This window comes from Ursus maritimus, unplaced genomic scaffold, assembly GCF_017311325.1.
Source record: "Ursus maritimus isolate PB19 unplaced genomic scaffold, ASM1731132v1 scaffold_14, whole genome shotgun sequence".
In the NCBI taxonomy this organism is placed as follows: domain Eukaryota; kingdom Metazoa; phylum Chordata; class Mammalia; order Carnivora; family Ursidae; genus Ursus; species Ursus maritimus.
The window spans coordinates 22533783-22557671 of record NW_024423786.1 but is presented as its reverse complement, the minus strand read 5'-3'; the positions used below and the strand labels follow the sequence as shown (position 1 = coordinate 22557671).

Genomic DNA, 23889 nt, shown 5'->3' with positions numbered 1-23889 from the left:
ATTTTTTTTAAAGATTTTATTTATTTGACAGAGACACAGCGAGAGAGGGAACAAAAGCAGGGGGAGTGGGAGAGGGAGAAGCAGGCTTCCCGCTGAGTGGGGAGTCCGATGCGGGGCTCGATCCCAGGACCCTGGGATCACGACCTGAGCCAAAGGCAGATGCCTAGCGACTGAGCCACCCAGGTGCCCCAAAAGCACCTCTTTAAACACCTCACCTGAATGCTCCCCTCTTCCTCCTGCACCTCCTGCCCAGCCATCACCTTATTTTACTCCCTTTGCAGCATTTGCCCACTATCTGAAATCACCTTACTTAGGGACTTGTTTACTTATTCCTTGTCCGTCCCACCTTGAGAGCATAAGATCCACGAGGACAGGGGCCTTACCTGTCTTGTCCTCTACTGTAGCGCCAGGGCCTAGAATATGGCCCAGGATATAGCAGGTGTCAATGCGATGCTGTGCAATCAATCAGACTACTGGGAGAACATCTTCCAGCCATGCTGTTGTGGGCAGGGGCCTTACAGGGTGATCATATTTAAGTATAATGTACGAGTTGATACTATCGAAATGAATTAGAGAACCTAAGAGGTGAATAGTTTCTGGGGCGCCTGGGTGGCTCAGTCGTTAAGCGTCTGCCTTTGGCTCAGGGCGTGATCCCAGCGTTCTGGGATCGAGCCCCACATTGGGCTCCTCTGCTGGGAGCCTGCTTCTTCCTCTCCCACTCCCCCTGCTTGTGTTCCCTCTCTCGCTGGCTGTCTCTCTCTGTCAAATAAATAAATAAAATCTTAAAAAAAAAAAAAAAAAAAAGAGGTGAATAGTTTCTAAGACACAGTCATGAAAAGACTGGAGACTCTTCCAACTTAGCCCCCGGATGCCACCATATCACCGTGCTCCATCAATCACCTCTCAAGAGCTACTTTTGCATTTCTGCTGCTAGTCTGTCCAGAAGCAGAAAGTTTGGCAATCTATGGCAGTAAAGGCAGGAATCAGAGAGAGTTTCTGCTTCGGTTTCCCCTCTGAGTGGAGGCAGATGCACGTTTCCAGAGAGGCAAAGCTAGTCTGGGCAACGGGTGGTTTGCTGACTCCCGGGAGAAGTCCAATAAATGAACTGGGCATAGCCATCAAACTTTTCTAAAAGCTAATAATTTCAAATCAAAGCATTTAATGCAATGTGAAAAAAAATTAAGCACATCAGTCACAGGAAGTTAAATTCAATATGATGATATTAAAAATGCATACCAAAAACTAACCTCATTTTGGTTTAGTATTTTCCGGTACTCTGTGCTCCGTGCAAGGATGGTGACTCGGATTTTTCCATCCTGCAATCAAAAGAAAAAGGCAAAATCATGCTGTAGATGCCTGCACAGATGAGTGAGTGCTAGAACCTAAAATGTGGTTTTCACGAAGAGATGAAACTCAATCAGGATACAGTTAGGGAACGATGATGTTTTTAGCCTGATTCCTTCAGCGTTCTCTCAGGAAACGAAAATGCATCCACTTTAGCCACAGAAGGCAAAACCTGTTTATTACACTTCTGTTTGGTTGGCTGGGTGGAATTTTTGGCAGGGGTTTGTGGGTTAGGTGGGGATTTGGGGGAGAGCCAGGTGACATGGGGCAAGACGGGGAAAAGGAAAAGGAGAAAAAAACGCACATACTTCCACTGTCCCTTTATTGGTCACAGGGTTGGTGACATCTATTTCTGGATCACTTCAGGTGAGAAACTGTTAACCCAGAAAACACTGTCTTCTGATTCTTCTGTAAAGGTGGCACTCATTTTTATTTCGGGTGAACAGCCAGGCCCAGGTGAGAAGCCACAAGGTAGCCCTTACCTTCGGTCCTTCCTGGGTGACATTCAGTCTGTGTAGCACATGCTGAGAAAATGCCCTGAATAATCCCGTGTTTTGACAGCCGGATATCTGCCATGAAAACAACAGTTGATATTACAGTGAATAATCGTGCATTACTACTGAAGATATCCTCAAGTTATATATAAATGTTATCTTAACACCTATCAAGATTAGGGACGCCTGGATAGCTCAGTTGGTTAAGGGGCCAACTCTTGATTTCAGGTCAGGTCATGATCTCGCAGTCCTGGGATCAAACCCTGAGTCTAGCTCCACGTTCAGTGGGGAGTCTGCCTGAGGGTTCTCTTTCTCTTTCCGCAGGCGCCCTCGCTCTCTCTTTCTCTCTCTCTCTCTCCCCCTCTGTCTAAAATAAATAAATACATCTTAAAAAAAAAACCTATCAAGAAAAAATGTATAGGGGGTGCCTGGGTGGCTCAGTCGTTGGGCGTCTGCCTTCGGCTCAGGGCGTGATCCCAGCGTTGTGGGATCGAGCCCCACATCAGGCTCCTCTGCTGGAAGCCTGCTTCTTCCTCTCCCACTCCCCCTGCTTGTGTTCCCTCTCTCGCTGGCTATCTCTCTCTCTGTCAAATAAATAAATAAAATCTTTAAAAAAAAATGTATAAATATGAATACGAACAACAGATACGCTTACCAAAGGGGTATTATAGAAGAGCCCATATCGCATCCGGGGGAGTAAGGAAAAAACAGCTTCTTTAAAACATACCTAAGGATGAAGGTATTGTACAAGGTAAGAGAACACAATTTATACCACATCAAAACAGCATTTATAATTACAGAAAATAAATTTTAACTAATCCCTTTTTTACACTGAAATGTTTCGAATAGCAAACTATTTCACTCAAGCGAAATTCGTAATTTTGGAAAATCTAAAGGAAAAAGTTTTTTAATGCTACAGGGTTAATAATTAAGAATGATTCAAGGTTATAAAAAAAAGAAACTCCAAAGTCAGAAATCAATGGTAATAGCTAATAGAAACTCATATTAAATATTTATTTGATGAGTGAGTCATCTGAAACGACTGTTATTTACAGACATTAAAGGAAAGTTTCCAGTACCCTCTTGGAATCGTAAGTTTTCAAATGTATAACATCATAATCAGTAAACGCTTTCCAGGTGTCTGAGAACAGGTCACCATATCCGTAGGAGCTCTGAAAGTGGAAACCAAAGAGGTTAGGGCAACAAAAGTCTACAACGTGTCTTTTCGAAAGTGCAACAAAACATCTGAATCCGCTTGTCCATGTTAAGAACTAATGATCTTAAACAAACTCAAAAAATTCATGGAAGAAAAACGGATTTTCAACTTAGGCCTGAGCAAGGACCTAATACAATGTAATGTCAGAAATAATCACCACAATTATAATCTTAGTCTGTTAAAAACATTTTGCTTGTCTACCCTATGCTCCTATCTCTGAACGATAGTTGGTGGGGTTTCTTTCCCTGTGAATCTTCCATCAATATCACACACATACAACATATACAGACACCACTATTTGTACACACTTGAATATTCTCTGTGAGCAAAAATTATCAGGGTAAATGGAATATGCTTTTGAAAAGAAATTTCAAAGTAAGAAAATGCCTGGAAAGTCCTAATACTAAAATATGGTAAACATTATCCTATGAAATGATCTCCCCATTGACTAAAGACTAACATGTGATAACTCTCCATTAACATTAATAATAATTATTATTATAGCATCTTGCATATTTCCTATATTGCTAGCACTTAAAATTAACACCCCACAAACTTAATGAGCTAGGTGACATCATTATCCCCTTTTACAGACGAGGAAACTGAGATACAAATTTAAGTACTTTGCATAAAGGGTCGTGCTGGTATGTTTGCAGGGCTGAGATTAAATCCAGTCTGTTTGCTTCCAGACTCCAAGCTCCTAATCTCTGTACAGCAGTTTGCCTCACACCAGGAAGTAGTTCTTTCTAGTACATTTACTGAATGCATTTCATTTTTGAAAAGTAGAAATTAATTACGTGTTCCATCAGCTAAAGGAAAGAGATCGACTTATTTAAAAATGGTATCACTTAGATTGAAAAATTCAGCCAAAAGAAATAGGAACTATGCACTGTAGGATGACATTCAAGGTCTACAATGGGTTTATCCACTATGTTCATGTCTTTTTATCATTATAGCATTCTTTTTTTCAGATTTTGAAATTTTTATGTTGCACATATTAGAGTTATTTCAAAGTTATTGAGAACTGTTAGATGTAGTGATGAAAAAAAATTTTCCCCCTTCGATGTTTCCCCAGTGCCATTCTAATAAAGGCCTTTCTCAACACCATCGAAAATGAAATGTCCCTATTCTGGCTCAATAATAAATAAAGGGCAATTAAAAGAAGTGATTCTAGACAGTTTCTTGAGATAAAATACTTCAGATAAAATAAGATACCTTTGAAAGGAAAATTTAATAATAAAATACAGCAATCCTGACTGATCCCTTTCCAGGGAAATCATGTATTACTCAGTAACAACCACCTCCAGAAGCTTCTTATCCACGTCCCTCAATTTCAAATTATCTGCCACAGGGGAAGGAGGACCTTCTTTCTAGTCTCACGCTGAAGAATATTTGGATATTCTTAGAGATGACATAAAACTTCCTCCTGTGTCTGTCTCCAACTTAAACATACTCCTAACCTATGACTTAGAAATTCTACCTCTAGGAATGCGTCCTACAGAAATGCTGGGACGAGGGTATAGACACATGTCTATGGAAGGGACGTTCACTGCATTTCCAGAAATAGCACAAAAATGGAAACAAACAAAACGAGACTGGGGTGGGGCCAGCAGATCATGCACCCACTGGGGCACTCATGAATATGCGAACATCTCTACATTCACCGAACTGAGTACCATGTAACCACGAAGAAAAACAGTAACCCCAAATGTACCCACCTGGAAAGGTGCCCCTGATATAATATTAAGTTAGCAAATACGAGAGAGCATATTTTCTGTAAGGATACAATAGAAACACACCCTTACACAAATTTTATTATATCCTTGTACAAATCCTTACATACATTTTGGATAAGGATATATTTATATTTGCTGAAGTAAAGTCTTGAACTGTAGTTAGCCACTTTTGAGGGAAATGAAGTTGGAGATGAGGAAGAAGGAAAGGAGGCATTTTTTTTCTTTTTTTTCCCCACACCCCCATGACTTATTTATTTTATAATTGGAAGTTTGTACTTCTTGATCCCTTTCATCCATTTTGCCCACCTTCCAACTTCCTTCCCTCCAGGGACAGGAGACTTTTCTTTTCTTTTCTTTTCTTTTCTTTTCTTTTCTTTTCTTTTCTTAAAGATTTTATTCATTTATTTGACAGAGATAGAGACAGCCAGCGAGAGAGGGAACACAAGCAGGGGGCGCGGGAGAGGAAGAAGCAGGCTCATAGCGAAGGAGCCTGACGTGGGGCTCGATCCCACAACGCCGGGATCAGAAGGCCGACGCTTAACCACCCCCCCACGCAGCCCCTCCTTTTTTTTTTTTTTTAAGATTTTATTTATTTGAGAGAGAAAGAAAGTATGAGCGGGGGGCAAGGGGCAGAGGGAGAGGGAGAAGCAGACTCCCCACCGAGCAGGGAGACTGACGTGGGGCTCGATCCCAGGACCCCGGGATCAGGACCGGAACCGAAGGCAGATGCTTCACCGACTGACGCACCCAGGTGCCCTGACAGAAGACTTTTCTTAACCTCACATACTTCTGTGTTGTTTGAACTCATTATAAACAGGTATTACTTGCATAATTAAAAGTAATCAGAATGGAGCTATGCTACTACTCAGCACAGGAAAATGGGGGAAGCCTGCAGAAAGTCCCCTTTAATTCATTCTGCTTAGTAACAGCAGCCCTGCGGTGGTCAGAAACGCACCTGCAGGAGGGTCCCTCCGTGCATCTCTGGAGGCGGGGGTGCCCATCTCACCAAGGAAGCCATGTGCCTGAGGAGTGGCCAAACTGCTTAGGCTGGAGAGGATGCCAGGGAAGCTTCCTAGACGGGACAGTTCATAAAATGTCACTAAGATGTGACCAGCGGCCACAGCCACCTGCTGCCCTTCTCCCAACTGCTCAGCCCCAGCTTGGAGGCTCCACCACTCACTGTGGGAAGTTTGCGTCACCGTCTTCCTGGGGGCTGCAGGGGGCTTCATCCAAGGCTTTACCAGCAAAAGAAAAAGGTGAGTGTCCATATAACACCTTAACGCTGTGCTCATCCAACCCACAGTGTCCTCTGGGCCTCAATTCTGGAGCAACCTGGCAGACGGACTTGTCCAGAGAACCTGACTGAGCAACTAGTAAAGACCTCCCTGACCGGGACGCCTGGGTGGCTCAGTCGGTGAAGCGTCTGCCTTCGGCTCAGGTCATGATCCCAGGGTCCTGGGATGGAGCCCCGTGTCGGGCTCCCTGCTCAGCAGGGAGTCTGCTTCTCCCTCTGCCTGCTGCTCCCCCTGCTTGTGCTCGCTCTCTCTCTGACAAGTAAATAAATAAAATCTTTAAAAATAAAATAAATTAAAGACCTCTCTGACCAAGTATGCAGGTTTAAAGTGTATGCACACAAAGAACAAAGGAGGGAGGTCATAGCAGGGTGGCCAACCCACTAGGCTATATTTATCCTGCCCATGCCTGCCTATCATGGCCAGAACACCCTCACATCATGTATCCAGTGAACTGAGTAACCTGGGACTTCATGGTAGCCATGAACCCTATCTATGCCCTCTGAGCAGGTGCAGAGAAGGGGAAGGTTGTAAAGTTGTCTCAGTTCAACTTAGTCCGCTTGAGGAAGAATGGAAAAACATGCAACAAGATATAAGGAAGCTTCTGGAAGTGTCTAGAAAACTTCCCATCAGCGTAATAGGATCTGAAGAGAACTAGAGGGAGGAGACAGAGCACTGTGGTTTCAGGGCACAGGACTGGGGTCTGACTGACTGACCTGGAGCCCCGACTCCACCCCTCCCTGGCTGCCCTCTCTTAGAACACCCGCCGGAGGCTCAGAGCCTCAGCTTCCTCATCTGTAAAACAAGCTAATAAAAAACCTACTTCATGGAGGCTTGTAAGCATTAAATGAGATAACACGGGGTGTAATTTTTTTTAAAAAGGCACAATAACCCTGAGTTAATCATTCAGAGCTCCTGACAGCTAGTGACTGTGGCCTAGAAGCACTTGTACAGAGAGAAGAGGAGAAAGGGACTGTTGTGCCCTTTGTTCACAGAAACATGTTCAAGAACGGAATCTGCACTGGTCGCCAAACCGGCTCATGAGAGGGTAATGGAAATCCTTGCAAAGAAGAAAGTCAAGAGAGTGTTAACATGTCATAAACCAGTTTCCTCAGACTTCAGGTCTATGGAGCAGTGATAAGGAAAACCTTTCCACGCAGCCTTACTATGAGCCTCCTATCTGTGAAAAAAAGACATTCATGAAACCATTTCGCCTTCTGCACGAGAACGTGACCTTCAGCGAACTGGCTGGCTCTGCTCCCTGGAAATGAAGATGACACGCATCAACTGTGTTTTTAGGTAACAATGCGTGTGATTTAAAAAGAGGCTTGATGGGTATGTTGCATCTGGACTGGGAAACGGTGCGGCGACTCTCGGAACTGGCCGTCTCTTACGGGAATCCTGGGGACTCCGCCAGAGCGGCTGGTGCAGGAGACACTGGCCTTTGTGGGACATGAGGTGTCGGTACCTGCCCTACGGGGATCCCGGCCCCTCACCCCTGAGCTGTGCTGTTCAGGCTTCTAGAAGGACTGCCCCTGGGAAGAAATGTCTGAAACCGCCCTGCCAGCAAGCTGTGGTCCCCGGGCAGGAACGTTCCTGCCAAGAGGGGGTGCTGTGAGCATCTTGTGAGCTGCAATGTCCAGGTGAACGGTAGAGGGTCTCTTGGCGGCTGTCCAGTTTAGGCAGCCTGCCGTGCATACCATAAGCCCCGTGCTCTCCCTGTCACCGTCATCGTCCCAGTCAACATGCCGAGCACCATGTCCCAGGCGCCGTGACTGGTCGCACACCCTACGGTTCACCCACAAAATGACACTGAGCTAGATACCACAATCATCCCATTTCACAGTTGGGTGGACTGAGGCAGCTCCGGGGATTACCCCGGCGGGGGCAGCAGGATATGGGAAGAAGCAGGGAAAAGGCAGGCAAAGAAAGAGAAGGGGGAAAAGACTGTGCTGAAAACAACTAAACAAAGAGCACGTATAATTCAACACCTATCTTTACGTTTATGCCTAAGACTCACCCTCGGGTGTGAGCTGACAAGCACGGCACAATGTGTCACCGAGCGAATAGCGAAGGGAAGGCCGAGGGCAATTACAGGCGGCCACACCGCACAACAGAGGCAAGCTCTCCCCACGTGGGTCAGGTGGGGGTCAGAGAGGCTAAGCAAATGACAGTCTTCACACATCTGTCTCAGAGCAACACTGAGCACAGGTCTCTGGAGCTCCGCCTGCCCGAAGGGGGAAAGAAATCTTCCACTGCTTCATTCGAAAATTCAAAGAACAAAGGTATACGCACGCACACGCATCTGCCCGTACATACATGGACATGTACGTGTAGAGTGTACGTGCAGAGACACGTTCACACCCATCTGCACGGGGGTGTGCGTGTGTGTACTTCCATGTGCGTGTCTCAGAAAACTGCATTTCCCCACATCAGAGCCACACGTTCGCTGAGCCAGGCAAAGACAAAGCCGAAGCAGAGAGGACATTCTTACTTACGGTGTCCCACATCACGATGTATACATCTGTGCCGAATGAATTATTAACGTGCTGAGTAATGTAAAGATTGATAAAGTCACAGAAGTGGTGATACATGTTAACACCTGGTATTGGAGAAAAGAAATCTATGTTAATTAAACCTGGAGGGCAAAGGATCCAACAATTTTTATTCTACCCCACCTATTTATAGTGTGATAGACTTTAAGCTGAAAATAACTGGGAGGAAAAAAAAATAAGAGTTTTTTTCCAAACACAAAAGGATCTGTACTCGGGTAGTCCTCAATTAACAGATGATTTGGCTCAAAAATTCACTTTAAAATTGGCTATTTAGAAATCAGGAATGCATTTTCCCATATACACTAAACAACAAGTGATCAGGAAATTCCAAGAAAAAAATAACAGAAGTCTATTTAGCTCAAAATGGAATAGAACTATAAGGCCATGAAGACTAAGTTTGTTTTTTATAATCACTTACTTTTAAAAAATCAATTAAGCAATATCTATTTATCACAGAAGTATCAACAATGATGGCACTATTAACATTTTGATATTTTTCGTTTCTGTCTTTTTTTTCCTTTTTCATCATGATTTATAGCATTGCTTCTTGGGAAAATACTAATCAACTATCATTTAAAAGGGCTCCGTATCTCATGTTCTCATTGAAAGAGGATGAACTTTGGAGTCAGAAGAACCAGGCTGAACCCAAATCAGCCATTCATGAACAATGTTCTCAGATGAGTTGGTAACGTCCCTAAGCTTTAGCTTCTCTACGAGAAATAGGAAATCCTTATACTTAGGTGGCAGCTTTTTTGGGAGACACCCAAAGACCTTGTACCTCAAAGCACCCGGCCCCGCGTGTGGCACACAGTGAAACCGTAATGAAGACTACCCAGGTCCTGCTGGGTCGAACAGGGGGCAGGGGAGTGTGGGTGCAGCTATTTTGAAGCTGGCAAGTCCGTCGAACATGTGCTCTTGCGACTTAGGGCCAACCTGGCAATATGCAAATCTAAACGGCATGAAATTCCAAGAACTGACGCGTGAAACATGCGCTTTAAAAGGGCAGAAAATGTTGACTGAACGAAAAACAGTGACTCTCAAAAGCAGAAATCACAACATATTGTGACTTCACTCCCACAGTGAATAATAATGGTGTGCGCCCGAAAATAAGAGTAAAACATCTTCAGTTTATGTCAGTCAGGTCACTCTGCTGTATACCCTTGAGCTGTACGGGGCTCCAGGTCAATTACACCTCAGTGGAACAGAAAGAAAAAAGAGAAAAAAAAAACCCTTTATAGGCTGGTATCTTAGAGGAATATTTGGAGACAACTCCTTTCATCATTCAGAACCATTTGGCAAAGAGCGTATTTTCAAGTTAATGAGAAATAGACAGTTCTGTGACAACGCAACTTTATTTCTGGGTGAGCACACAGCACACCTGAGCTCCCTCATGCGTCATCCAGCAAGTTCTTAACACGGACTGGGGAACGCAGCCCAGATCGGCGCTCGTTGACGCAAGGACTTATCAAGGAGGGAGAAAATGCAGGTTCCATGCTTGAGAATGCGCCCCCAAGTGAGTCATGTTCTGTAAAACCCTCATTCTCTCATGGTGAGGAGTCGACGTGGAAAGGGAAATGGGATGAGGGCGTAAGTCAGAAGAAAAAAGGAGAGTTCCGAATATAGGAAAGAAACGGCCTGGGTCTACGCTGGCCTATTATTCCCACTTTACACCCTTTCCTGCCTGCGTACCGGCATCCACGTAGCAGCTCACAGACGTCTACCTCTTTCACAGGCAGATCACAGCATGTGCTTGGCCCCCCTTCCAATTTGCATATTTAAAAAATGAGTCAGGACCTCGCACGCAGCATTCTTACTGGCTCTTATTTCAAAAAGCTCAACTTGTCTGGTTTCTGAACCTCATACGTTGTTACAGAAGAATTACGGCTGCAGGAGGCAGGGCACATTAAAAATACAATCAATAAATTATGGTAGTTCTGAACCATTCGTGACAGAGGGCTCTCTATATTTCCCAGTCACAGGCTGTAAGTATAAATGGAAAAATAATTCTAAATTTAACTATCCACCCCGCCAAGAATATACTGATGTGCTGACTTCCAGAGGAACTTTAAGTTCACTTCAGTCATGGAAACGATGTCAGGAAGTTTGCCAGAAGAGCTCAGGGGGCATTCCTTTTCCACCCACCCACGGTACACACATGGTTTTTACTTATAAATTTTTTTCTAATGAAGCACAATGCAAATCAAGTGATTAGAGAAACCGGGTGGGGTCAATTTAGTTACAGAAGGTACCCATATATATAGTTTTTTCTCTCATCTTTTGATTCTGAGTGAGTCATTCGATACAAACCTGAAGGTTCCCTCTAAGATACCAAAGGTATCGTATCATGGGAAGTTCAACCTAGCTCACCTCTTCAGAGAAGAAAGCAAAACCCAAACCCAGTACTTCATGTCACACGGCATCCCCGAAAGTCACAGGAAATCACTACATACACATACCAAAAAAGGAACAAAGCCTCACTCACCAATAACTAAGCAACAGATAAACTTAACTTCTCACCTGCATCCAGTTTCATGAAGTAGGCTGGTTTCTCAATGACAATGTCACATTTAGCATCTTCTAGAGGTCTGAAGCTGAGCTGTGTATAGCTTTGCAGCTCAGCAAACCTGCAATCATGAATTGGAAGACAGTTTCAAGGGGGTCCTCCTAAACTTTCGACGGCAACACTGTAACTTAGGATCCGCTCACTGGGGGGATTTTCTTTCTAGAATTTACTCTTATGAAGACAGGTGGAACTTCTCAAACACACTAACATTTCTATAACTTGGTACCAAATGTTAGTGCTGAGACAAGGAATAAAAATGACTTCAAATTTCAGCCGTAGGTGCGAGATCAACTGGGAATTTTCTAGACGAAGAAGAAATTTACACATAGAATTGGCTACATAATCCACCAGTAAAGTGGGAAGGTTCAAGAAGGCTTCCTGGGATCTTGTGATAAGACTTCTTGGATGCTCGGACAGATGACATTCCAAAAATGATGGAGTGCCTTGGAAAGACAGCACCCAGCTAAGCTTCCCAGAAGAAAGCAAAGCCTTTTCCTCAGAAAATGTCTTTGGGGGGCGCCTGGGTGGCACAGCGGTTAAGCGTCTGCCTTCAGCTCAGGGCGTGATCCCGCCGTTGTGGGATCGAGCCCCACATCAGGCTCCTCTGCTGTGAGCCTGCTTCTTCCTCTCCCACTTCCCCTGCTTGTGTTCCCTCTCTCGCTGGCTGTCTCTATCTCTGTCAAATAAATAAATAAAATCTTTAAAAAAAAAAAAAGAAAATGTCTTTGGAGAGACCACATGGCAGTCTTCTTCCATATAAAAGAAGGCAATCACAAGCATTGCCAAGAGATATTTGGAGTTAACCTAAAGACTGTTTGTCACTCTTCACCTTTGAGACCACAACTGATGTAAAACAAATATCAACCAAATCCTTTTAAAATACACACAACACGGAATTATTGTGGTGGATTCAAAATATGTCCACACATTCTTCGATACTTCTCCCTTTAAGAGGTAGAGACTAATTGCCTCGCCTTAAACGTGGGCTGGACTTAGTGATTCACTTCTAACGAGCAGACTGTGGCAGAAATGATGGTGTGTGACTTCTGAGATTAGGGTATAGGAAGACTGAAGCCTCCCTCCTCGGGCAGGTGCTAAGTCTCTTGCATGCGTGCATGTGTCCTCTCTCTCTCTCTCTCAGGGAGGCCAGGCTGTGAGTAGCACTAAGGGAGAGGCCCACGTGGCAAAAAGATGACACCTCTAGCCCATAGCCAGAGGCAAACTGAAAGTGACAACATAAGTGAGCCTAGAAGCAGGCTCTCCACGGGTGCCTGGGTGGCTCAGTTGTTAAGCGTCTGCCTTCGGCTCAGGGCGTGATCCCGGAGTTCTGGGATCGAGCCCCACATCAGGCTCGAATGCTGGGAGCCTGCTTCTTCCTCTCCCACTCCCCCTGCTTGTGTTCCCTCTCTCGCTGGCTGTCTCTCTCTCTGTCAAATGGATAAATAAAATCTTAAAAAAAGAAGAAGAAGAAGAAGAAGAAGCAGCAGCAGCAGCAGCAGCAGCAGCAGTCTCTCCAGGTGGGGTTGGGCCTAGAGATGGTTCCAGCCCTCGTCAATATCGCTGCTGCTGAGCCAGGGTCACCCAGCTAGGCTGCCTCCAAATCCTGACCGTCAGAAACTTGGTAAGCTAATACACTGTGCTGTCTTCAGCTGTTAAATTTTGAAGTAATTTGTTACCACACAGATAATAAATAAAAATCTACCCTAGGTTATATTTTGGAGTAATCTGTTACATGGCAATTAATAACTAATATAAATACACCTTAGAGAACTTCCACCACGTGGAATCAGGTATCGAAAGGTACCAGGAATCAAAATGTATCTCAAAGTTATTTGAGCCACTCTAGCCAATGAATCTAACCCAATCTACAGCTGATCGGTCAGAAGCAGAGGTGATCACCTGGGCTTGCACCTGGGGTCTAACTTCGGCATTGAGCCCTTACCCTGTGGGATCTGAGGCTGTGTCTGGGTAGGTGGTGTCAGAATTGAGTTGAAGCTGTTGGCGAACTGCCTGGTGGTGTGTGCAAAACCTGACCCGCAGGTTGGAACGGAGTGCTCAGTTTCAAATAAAGGGGCAGCATGAGAGTTTCTTTGGGATGAGAGAACAGTTCTGTATCCTGATTGTGGGTGTAGTTGCATGCATGTGGCCATGTGACATAAATTTCATAGAACTATGTATCCACGATAAGAAATAAAAAAGAATGCATAGAAACACTGGTGAAATTCAAATGTGTTTAGTGAATAATATTGTACCAATGTCAATTTCCTGATTTTGACCATTGTGCTATGGTTATGTAAGATGTCATCATTAGAGGAAGCTGGGGGAAGGGTACAGCGGGAACTCCTTGCATTATTTTTAAACTTCTGTAAGCCTAAAATTATTTTTAAATAAAAGTTTTTTAAAGTACCCGAATTTCTTAATTTCTAGAGATAACCTGTCAGACCACAGAACTAGTTCATTATTAAAAATGTTTTGGTTTTTTTTTTTAAAGATTTTATTTACTTTTTTGACAGAGAGGGAGACAGCCAGCAAGAGAGGGACCACAAGCAGGGGGAGTGGGAGAGGAAGAAGCAGGCTCCCAGCATTCAAGCCTGATGTGGGGCTCGATCCCAGCACCCTGGGATCACGCCCTGAGCCGAAGGCAGACGCTTAACGACTGAGCCACCCAGGCCCCCATTATTAAAAATGTTTTAAATCAAAATGTGTTCCCCAATTTATATAAAGTTCAAAAAGCTGATCAGAGGTGTTGAGGGTCAGGGTAGGGTTTACAACTTTGAAGAGGAGCCTGGGGTGCTGGTGGAGCCCAATGCGGGGCTCATCCCAGGACCCTGAGATCATGACCTGAGCCGAAGGCAGACACTTAACTGACTGAGCCCCCCAGGCGCCCCTAAATGTGTATCTCTTTAAAAAAAGGTGTTCCTCAAACACATGGACAATTACAAAGAGTTAATAAAAATTCATTTTTGAACTGATTTTTTTCTTTCATTAGCAACCAGTAAATAAATTCTATAACGTACTTCCTCATATTTAATAAACATATATTTAATTCAAATACAACTGATAGATTTACTTTGTAGCTCATGAGAAATTCTCTACAAATGAAGTAACATTTTCCAGTGGAAAGTCCTTTCCAACGTCTGCAGGTGCCAGACACAAAAGCAAATATTTTAGAAACATATTTTTAAAGAAATAATCTTACCAAGACTGCAGAGGGCTTTTGCGCTGACCTTGAGACATCAACGCCCGAGCGTCCAGTGCACAGTGTCCTCCGATTTCACCACTCTGGAGAAAATCTTCCTTAAATCTGGTGGACGACCAAAAATTAAGCTCAGTTTGAAAAATTTTAGCACTATGCAAGCACATGGGGTGTAACAAAGGTGGTTTACCAATTTCCAAAATCAGTGTATTGTTAGAATTTAACTCTATTACAAGAGAATGTTTCAAACATACACAAAAGTAGCAGAATGGTACAGAAGCCCGATGGACCCATAATCCAGCTTTGCGATAATCAGCCTGGGGCCGGACCACGTCTTCCATCCTCCACCCCTTCCCCAACCTCGTCGCCATAGTCTTATGAAGCAAATTCAAGGCATATCCCTGGACCTGGAACTATTTCAGAATTTCCATTAGGTTTTAACACCAACCACTTCCGTACCTGTCATGGTTTCTCTTGATGTTTCTTAAATCGAGATAGAGATTGACGGCTCTGCAGTATTGCAGATAACGGGAACATACCAGGCTTGAGTCATGCTGAATTGAGGTTGAGAAAAAAGAAAAAAAAATACTCTGGGTACTAACATTTTGAGGACATTCTCAGACGTGCCAGACAAGTTCACAGCATGAACACTATCAGGTTGAAATCACACAACGTGAGGAGAACAGCTTCTTTTTTTTTTTTCAATTTTATTTTATTTAAATTCAATTAATTCACATACAGTGTATTATTAGTTTCAGAGGTAGAGTTCAGCGACTCATCAGACTAGCTTCTGAAAGGCTGCATCCGTGGACGGATTTTTCCCCTCCCCAGCAGACTCTGGTCAAGCCTAGTTTTGCCAGCGTGCATGCATACTTTTAGGTTATTACGAAGAACTCCCAAAGGTTCTATTTATATCATCTCAAACTTTAAGGCTTTATGTGTGGTTCTGTTCAATGCTCTTTAAAAAAAAGGCACTCAGAGCCATCACTAACCTCGTCGCTATGTGAAAAAGCATTTTTCAAAGCCAAGCCAAATGAAACAAAGAAGAATGCACACGTTAAGAGAGGTTAAAACGAAGGCCGGAAAGGCACTTTGTCAATTTTAATAAGACATGCTTTCTACAAACCAGAAAGCTTCTGGGAGTCCCTGTCTCAACAGCAATAAGAGAGCGATGGTTTTTAAATCACTGAAGTACAAGAGCTTAAGAGTCAACTACCAGAGCCTGCTTCTCTTTTTTCCAGTCTGGTTTGTTCCAAAATAGAGACGGTTTCAAAAACTTTTATCCACTTGGATTTTATTTATAGGTTTAAATGCCATTTTATTGTTTTCCCATAATGCCCAATAAGGCCTTCACCTTAACTACATGGGGTTTTGGAATTGGTAGCTGGTAAGGGATCATGGTCTGACTGCACAAAACCTATCAAAGTACATCTTGGCCCGGGAAGAGTCTACCTACTGCCTTGGACGAGGTGTGCGGGGTGGGGTTGTGGCTCTCCCCTTGCCCCTTCCACATCAACAGGTGGACTCCAGCCAGACTACACAACACACAAAAAACAGCGTATGTTAAGGGTACCCAGCCGTAGTGTGGACTAAAGCCACACCTCCCTCCTTTGGGGCTCATCCCTCTCCCTACAATTGTTTCAATTTCTATTACATGATCTCTCCAGAAGCACTATAGCATGGGCGCCTGGGTGACTGTCAGTTAAGCGTCTGCATTCTGCTCAGGTCATGATCCCAGGGTCCTGGGACCCAGTCTGGCATCAGGCTCCCTGCTCAGCGGGGAGCCAGCTTCTCTCTCTGCCCTTCCCCACCCTGTTCGTGTCCTCTCTCACTCAAAAAATAAATAAAATAAAAATACTTTAAAAAAAAGTATAGAGCATATATTCAGTTTCTTAATGAAAATAAATTTTAAAAAATTGTTTTTAATTTTCTAGATTGTCTGGAGATACTAGAGACCCCGAGAGGTCAGAGGCTTGGCCAGAGCTCAAGAACACTGACAGAGAGGAGACCTTAACAGCAAGTGCTTACAACCCCATGGACCTTTAAAAATTAACACTGAGCCCTTTGCCGAGGGCCCGGTCCTGCACGGAGCATTTTTATAAGCAGAATAAGCATTTTTATAAGCTCATTTCTTCCCAGACACAAGCTACGACATTGGTATAGCTTGAAAGGAAAAGAAACGGAAACATGGAAGGGTTGGGTGCTCTAAGGATCCGGTTTTGATCCCTACAGTGTGGAGCTTGCTCTTTTCCTGACCACCCAAAACGGGCTCTCTGCGACGCGCTCGGCTTACACACTGAGCGCAATACACTATGGTGGAAAGCACACAGAAAAAGATCTGTATCGTGTTTCTAGATGGACGAGTCTACCCAGCAGCTGTGTGGTCCTGCAGAAGTCACTTCACCCTTCTGAGGACCTTGTTTTCCTCTGTGGTCTAGTGGCATCAGTAATACCTCCACTGTCTATCTGCTGTAAGGCTTGTGAAAATCAAGCTATCTGACAGAGAGAAAAGCTGTTTGCAAACTGTAAGGTCCTAAACAAACACAGAGGGGTCTGCGGAGGAGGCTGGGTATCATCTGTCCGGAACTCTTTGCAAGGGAATTTGGAAAGATGCAGTTTGTCAATTTATCTTCTTTAGAGTAATGTGTGTGGGGGGGGGGGGATTCTAATCCTAGTAATATTTTTAACTGCCTCAAAATAGGACCATCTGATATATCTGTGAAAATGACAACACAGCTTCCAAACAAAACAGAAAAACTTGTTTTAGAAAGTTAAATAAAAGTCAAAGCCGACAAACACGTGAGTCAGGATCTCTTTCCTGGAGCCATCTATCTTGTTTTTACATGACAATCTAAACTCTAGGAGCATTTGAAAAGAAACACCCACCGTTTCCTTAGGCTGGCAGAGCACATGCATTTCCTCCAGCCGCTCGCCCGCATATCCAAAGTCAGCTTGTTTCCAGAATATGTCTTGGGCGGATTCAAGGGTATCTGTCCTATTCACAATCAAAAAGATTCCATGGGGAAAAAAAAAAAAAAGATTCCATGATTTTTCTCTATTTACCTTTTCTGAGCCTTGAATTTCCTTTCTAAAGGTTAAATTGCCGGAAGTCTGTCATTAAGTCTTTTGACCGTCATAATCTTCTTACAACTCCCTTGCTACTACAAGATACCAAGATACATTATTCACAGACTTACTTTCTTCTACTAAAAATACACAACGGGAATGTATGAGGTTAGGGTCATCTGGAACTGAAGAAAATGAGAGAGAATGAGCTACTAACTACTGTAGTTTCTTTACTCCACTAACCTCGCATGTACTGGAAATACTAATTATACTTCACACTCCCCTCCGGAATCAAGAGGAAACCATCAAGTTATCTTTTTAGTGTTTGTTGGGGGGAAATCGTTTCTGGTGATCCATACTGTTTTCTCTCCCTATGGCAGAGGAAGTAACAGATACTCCTGGATGGGGTGGCAGGAGGGTGGGGAGGCAAGTCAACTTGAATTCATGACTGCGTAAGCAAATTAACTAAGCTGGGAGGTGGAGCACCAGCATAAAGTGCAAAGAAAGATGATTTCAAAGGGAGGAGGAGTCCGTCTAGAAGCTTACCATCCCACGTCGACGTAGGTGCAGACAGGGTAGCCAAACCTGAACTCTGGTTTGCAGGATTTCTCATAACCCCAGCAGTATTTTAGATTCTCCAGGTGTTTCTAGAACATAAAACGTGTATGTTTAGACCAGTCTCCCTTCCTCTGACATTTACAGATGACTCTTCAGACTTCTGCATGAAGAAAACAAACCTCCATAGGACTTTCACTCTCACATCTTATAATGTATATTCATGTAATGAAAAGAATTACAATAAATCCTAAGAACAGTCTCCAAGGGCTCAACCGTGGTGATCCTTAATCGTCACTCCCTCACCACGACATCTGGGCCCCAGGCAAAAGCACAGGTTTTCCCTATACGCCACCAAAGAACACTTGGATTGGATTTTCCTGAAGGAGCTTAATGAAACTTTCTCAGTGAGCAAAGCGATTCTAGTATCAGTCCCTAAAGAGTCACATAAAATGAAATTTCTATGATCCAAAGAATCACAGGGAAATTAAATGGATTAGCAACTTTACTCATCAATCCAGAGCAGCAGAAACGCCACGAGACTGGACACGGCAGCGGCTGCTGGCCAAGGCTGCTCTTCTGCAAGGCCCAGGGGCAACACTGGTCTGATTCCCAGGCCTGCTTTTCCATATGCTTCCTGAGCCAGCACCATGGGAAAGGAAGTTTCTCACAAGGCCCAGCTTTGATCTCTGAGACCTCGTGAGACGTCTTAATGGGCTCCAATTTGAGGCCTTTCCAACAACTCTAAAACAGAGGGAAGGCCATAGTCACCGTCATAATTGGGCGGAGGTGTTATTACCGAAATTAAATGCTAAGAGACCCTCTCAAGGGCAGCTGAAGAAGAAAAAAAGAGGTGTGAAATCCTCTAGTTACTTTTAACTAGCCATTCTTGTCTGGATAAAATCTAATTCCCTGTGTTTACAGAGTATCCAAATAGTATTGGCTGACTACTTATTTCATGAGTGATTGTGATTTTAAATTTTAGTGGCGATTCCGATTTTAAATCTCACTCTTGTGAATGCGATATAATTTTAAGCAAAGTTTAGGCACTTAGAAGCACCAGACAAATGCAAAGTCTTACAGCTACCTTACAGAATGCTACCTTCAAGTTCAGGTGATAAAGCAGAAGCAACATCCTTTTAAAAAGAAAGAAGAAAAACGAATACCTACCTTATAAGGACAACGTGCATCTTTCTTACAGACCGTGGCAATATGCCTATTATTGTGCAAAAAGAAGGGAATGTGCTCCTCCGGCAAGCGGATACTGGCATAGTCAAACAGAGGTTCGCCTGGAATGCCCTCGGCCTTGGGAGGAGCCTCATCGTGGCCACTCAGGGAAACACCATGAAGCAATACTCCAAGGACAAGCAGCTTTAACATAGCAACCTCCACACCTAGAGATCATATTGAAAAGGTTTTTGTGAAGACATACCTTTAAAAATCAAAGGGATCAAGGGCTCAGTATAACGACACGGACCCTTGCCACATCACCGAATAACGCTCCTTTGTTCAACCAACAGTCACTGTGCGCCCGCTCTGCTCCAGGCACTGTGTGAGGAGCTAGGCACACAGGGGGTGAACGCAACCAGGCCCTTGTTCTGATGGAGCTTACAACCTTTTTCAAACGTTCTCGGTCAAGAGTCAGATAGTGAATATTTTTGTTTTTGGAGGCCATACAATCTCAGCGGCAACTACTCGACATTACCTTTGCCATGAAAACAGCCACAGCCTATCCTAAGGAACGGGGGTGGTTGTGTTCTAATAAAACTTTATTTATAAAAATGGGGCAAAGGCCTTGATGTGACCCCAGTTGCCTATTACTGATGCCGGAAATAAAGTAGGTAATAGGAGAGGCAATATAACATGGTGGTTTAGAACGTGAACTCGGAAGTGAGACCACCTGGGTTTGAATCTAGCTACAGTTTCCCGACTGTACGATCTTGAGCTATTTAACCTTATATCCGTAAAATGGAAATAATCATAAACCTTTGTCATAGTGCTGCTGTGACTTAAATATTGGTAAAAATTTAATGTACCTGGCACATTAAATCCTGTACAAGTGTTTATTGAGTAAATGTTTAAAGCCACATGGGAGGGTGGGGGAAGGAAGAGGTTGCTAAATACTTCATTTTTTTTTTTTAAGATTTTATTTATTTATTTGACAGAGAGAGAGAGGCAGCAAGAGAGGGAACACAAGCAGGGGGAGTGGGAGAGGGAGAAGCAGGCTTCCCGCTAAGCAGGGAGCCTGATGCGGGGCTCTATCCTGGGACTCTGGGATCACGCCCTGAGCCGAAGGCAGACGCTTAACGACTGAGCCACCCAGGCGTCCCTACTAAATAGTTTTTGAGCTGAGACCTGAATGATGAGGGTCAGGGAAATCATGCCAGGGAAGGAGAGAGAAGAAAAGAAAGTGCAAAGTTCTGAGCAAATATGTATCTGCTGAATAAAAATTAATAATGACGGGGTGCCTGGGGTCTCAGTTGGTTAAGTGTCTGAGTCTTGATCTCAGGGTCTTGAGTTCAAGCCCTGCATTGGGGTCCATGAGCCTACTAAAAAACAAAAAACAAACTGATAATCACAATCATATACAGGTTCCTACTATGTGCGAGGGACTATTCTAAGTACTGAGGATGCAGCAGTGAACGTGCTGTCTAAAACTCCCTACCCTTGTGAAGCTCACCTTCCAGGAGGTGTTATAAGAGTCTATGATAATAGTAACTACAACTCAGAAAACTCAGAGACTGTGCCATTAATCCATCCCCATCCTGCATTAGCAATGTGAAAAGAGGTAATAACCATCATGGGCCTTACTGCATGTCTAACTCACCCTGAAAGTATTAAACCTCGTGGACTAGAATTCTCCTATGTAACCCAGACAATAATTGTGCCATTCTTGGTTCACTTTAGAATATTTTGTTCTTTGAAAAAAAAAAAAAAAAAAAGATGCTCTTCCCACAGAATGATAGGACCATATTATAAATGAGCTACTCCCCAGCGAGATCTGCAGTCACTGGGGCATGTTGGAAAAACCAACTTTCAGAATCAGCCCTCACTGACTACACATAACGAAGATGGGGCCTTTAGAAACAAACTGCTATGTTCAATCCAGCCTGAAGTCCCAAGGCCTGGGCTTCATAACAAAGATTGTGGACACTGAAAAGAAATCCTTTCCCCCTCTGGAGTGGTAAATATAGCGGCTTCTCTCTTCCATGGCTCTGAAGAGTATATTATCAACTGTTGGAAAGGTGATCTGAATTCATACTTCCAGTGAGGACTTTCATCCAATGGTGAGTTGACAGTGATTTTACAAAATTTAAAAATACCTATTAATAGTAACAGTGTACTTTTAATGGAAATATTTACCTCTTTAATTATCAGAACCACGCAGAAGCTGTTGTGATGCTTCAGGTATCGGAAGTCTGTCAGAAATGAAACATATTACCTTAAAAAGATGCCGAAGTACACTTTATCATTCAGGTGATATTTTGGATTAAAAGAAATATTAAGAGAGGAAAAAATGTAATGAGAGAACCTCTAAGCACAAGGCCTGGCACCTGGCGAGACATTCGGTAAGCAAAAGGCCTGACTCATAGTGTGCTTTTCCGTAAACACCAGACTGTGAAAAGCAAAGTTACAGGTACCACTCTCAACACTGTCACTTAAACTAGATTCTAATGGTACACAGAAGGTTATGGTCCACTTTATATAGGCATCAGCTGGTACAGGCCAGAGGGACACTGCGGATAAAACCTTCTAGAAGAAACCATGTTCCTGGTTCTCACCCTACCAAGCCTACTCACTGAATGGTACTGGTACTTGAGCCTTCCTATTTACTACTCCAGCCTGACCATTCAACAGGCAGGATGGCCTTTTTTTTTTTTTTTTGACTCATTCTTTCCAGTAACAAAGTCATTGTTACGACTAAGTCCCGACCTTCAGTTCTTCAAGTCCACTGTCCTTCACTGAGTTCTCGCTACAACTAAACCCACTGATCCATGGAGAAGGAGTAACATTTAAGTCATGGGAAAAATCTGAGGTCTCGGATCAGAAATCAGGCTTTGGGGCGCCTGGGTGGCACAGCGGTTGGGCGTCTGCCTGGTTGGGCATCTGCCTTCGGCTCAGGGCGTGATCCCGGCGTTGTGGGATCGAGTCCCACATCGGGCTCCTCCGCTGGGAGCCTGCTTCTTCCTCTCCCACTCCCCCTGCTTGTGTTCCCTCTCTCGCTGGCTGTCTCTGTCAAATAAATAAATAAAATCTTTAAAAAAAAAGAAATCAGGCTTTGGCAAAGGGCACGTACCTACTTGCATAAGCTAGAAGGGGGTTGCTGCTGGAGCATGAAAGCACAGCCCCGGGGCCTGGCAGAAAGCCGTGCTGGTGCGCAGTCCTCTTGCAAGGCCCCCCCAGGGATGGGTGAACGCACTTTCTCCAGCAGATGGAAGCTTGAGCGCTGCGCTCCTTTCTTTTCCTTCAGTACAAAGCAGGCGGTTCCTTCCTCTTCTGTATTCCTTCGCCGGATTTCCTCAGGCCTAAAAGGTGGAGGAGGAAAAAAAGGAAGAGCCTGAAAGATGATGAGAGATGAGAGCCCGAGGCTGACAGGGACCACAGTGGGTGAGATGGGGCAGTGGCCGGTGACAGAGCTTGGGAAGTGTAAAGAAAAGTTGAACGCATCAGCGACTCACAAGGACTCCTAAACGGCTCGCCCGCACTGGGGCCACGGGTCTCAAGGTCGGTAGAGGCAGGGGTCAGAAAGGGCTCGGCGGCCTGAGATGCCGATGGGAGGTCCACCAGCTGTGTGCCAGGGCGTCAATCGGTGAAGCGGGGCGGGGGGGCTGCGGCGACGGCGCTTCCGCAGACACCCCGCCGCGCTCGGGTTCTTCACCCCAGGCGCCAGCGGGGCTGCCGCGGGGTCGCGAGGTCCCCGCACGTCGCCCGCCACCCTGCACTGCACCCCCTCCCCACCTCCACCCAGTCCCCGGCGCCTGGGAGGGACCCGGGGGACCGGCTTCGCCCAGGTCTGGCACGCCGACCCACGCGGCGCCGGAGGGGGAGAAGGGCATCCTTCCCCGTGGTCGGCGGGCTCCCGGGAGCCCCGCGCGCCGCGGCGGGCACCGTGAAGGGGCCGAGCGCCCGCCTCCCCGGCTCGCGGGCGGTGGAAGGCGCGGACGCAGTCCGCAGAGAGGCGGCAGCTCGCGGGGAAGGCACGCCGGGAGCCCCAGCGGGAGAGGCGCGCGCAGCCGGGCCGCCGCGGGAGGGCGGCGGGGGAGGGCTCCGCGGATCGCCGAGCGAGTCCCACCTGGAGCCGGGGGAGCCAGAGCTGCGGAGGAGGAGGAGACAGCCGCCGCTCCAGAGCTCGGAGTCGTCATAACCGGCTGCTGCGGCTCACCGGAAACCTCGGGCGCGGGAGCCGGGCCAGGGGGCGCCAGGGAGCCGCCGGCACTCCGAGGCGGCCTGCGCCGGGAGGCGGGCCCGAGCCCCGCAGAAGGGCGGCCCGGGGCAGAGGCAGGCGCCTGGGCTCGGCGCGCGCGGCCGGACGCGGGGCGGCAGGGAGGGGCGGGGGCTCCGTCCGCTCTAGGTCGCGCTTCCCAGCCGAGGGCAGTGACGGAGCGTCTGAGCCGGCCTCCTGAGCAGAGTCGGCGACGGAAGCGGGGTCACCCGGCTGGACTGGCCCCCTGGGGGGGAAGGAGCTAAGGCGCTTAGAGGACACTAGGACACCTGCCTCTGCTTCTCATCTCCATTCTGATTGCGTCGCACTGACACGGAAGGTTACCGTTTTCTTGATCAGAGCAGAAGTTGCCGCCCTAACTTTACAGTGTGTGGTGCGAACGTAGTCGGCAGCACTTGCTGGTGGTGGGGCTGCTCTGACTCCTCGCAC

At 45.5% G+C, this 23889-nt stretch overlaps 1 protein-coding gene across 5 annotated transcripts in view; it reads right to left on the bottom strand.

The window, feature by feature from the left end:
- The window catches only part of EOGT (EGF domain specific O-linked N-acetylglucosamine transferase), a 34489-nt gene extending 11048 nt beyond the window's left edge, over positions 1-23441 (bottom strand). Inside the window, exons 1-15 of one of the 5 annotated variants that reach the window (XM_040628582.1) lie at positions 23311-23430; positions 22697-22805; positions 22315-22543; positions 21381-21436; positions 19188-19411; positions 18009-18109; positions 17283-17391; positions 14856-14950; positions 14400-14504; positions 11155-11261; positions 8581-8684; positions 2918-3010; positions 2494-2565; positions 1827-1913; positions 1248-1316 (exon numbers count right to left, since the gene is read on the bottom strand). In XM_040628582.1, the coding sequence (XP_040484516.1) occupies positions 1248-1316; positions 1827-1913; positions 2494-2565; positions 2918-3010; positions 8581-8684; positions 11155-11261; positions 14400-14504; positions 14856-14950; positions 17283-17391; positions 18009-18109; positions 19188-19397 (1152 nt within the window). In that variant the 5' untranslated portion in view covers positions 19398-19411; positions 21381-21436; positions 22315-22543; positions 22697-22805; positions 23311-23430. Of the gene's footprint in view, positions 1-1247; positions 1317-1826; positions 1914-2493; positions 2566-2917; positions 3011-8580; positions 8685-11154; positions 11262-14399; positions 14505-14855; positions 14951-17282; positions 17392-18008; positions 18110-19187; positions 19412-21380; positions 21437-22314; positions 22544-22696; positions 22806-23310 lie in introns of those variants that run through there. The other 4 variants (XM_040628583.1, XM_040628580.1, XM_040628581.1 and 1 more) reach the window with 4 other exon arrangements.
- Between the last annotated feature and the right edge of the window lie 448 nt (positions 23442-23889).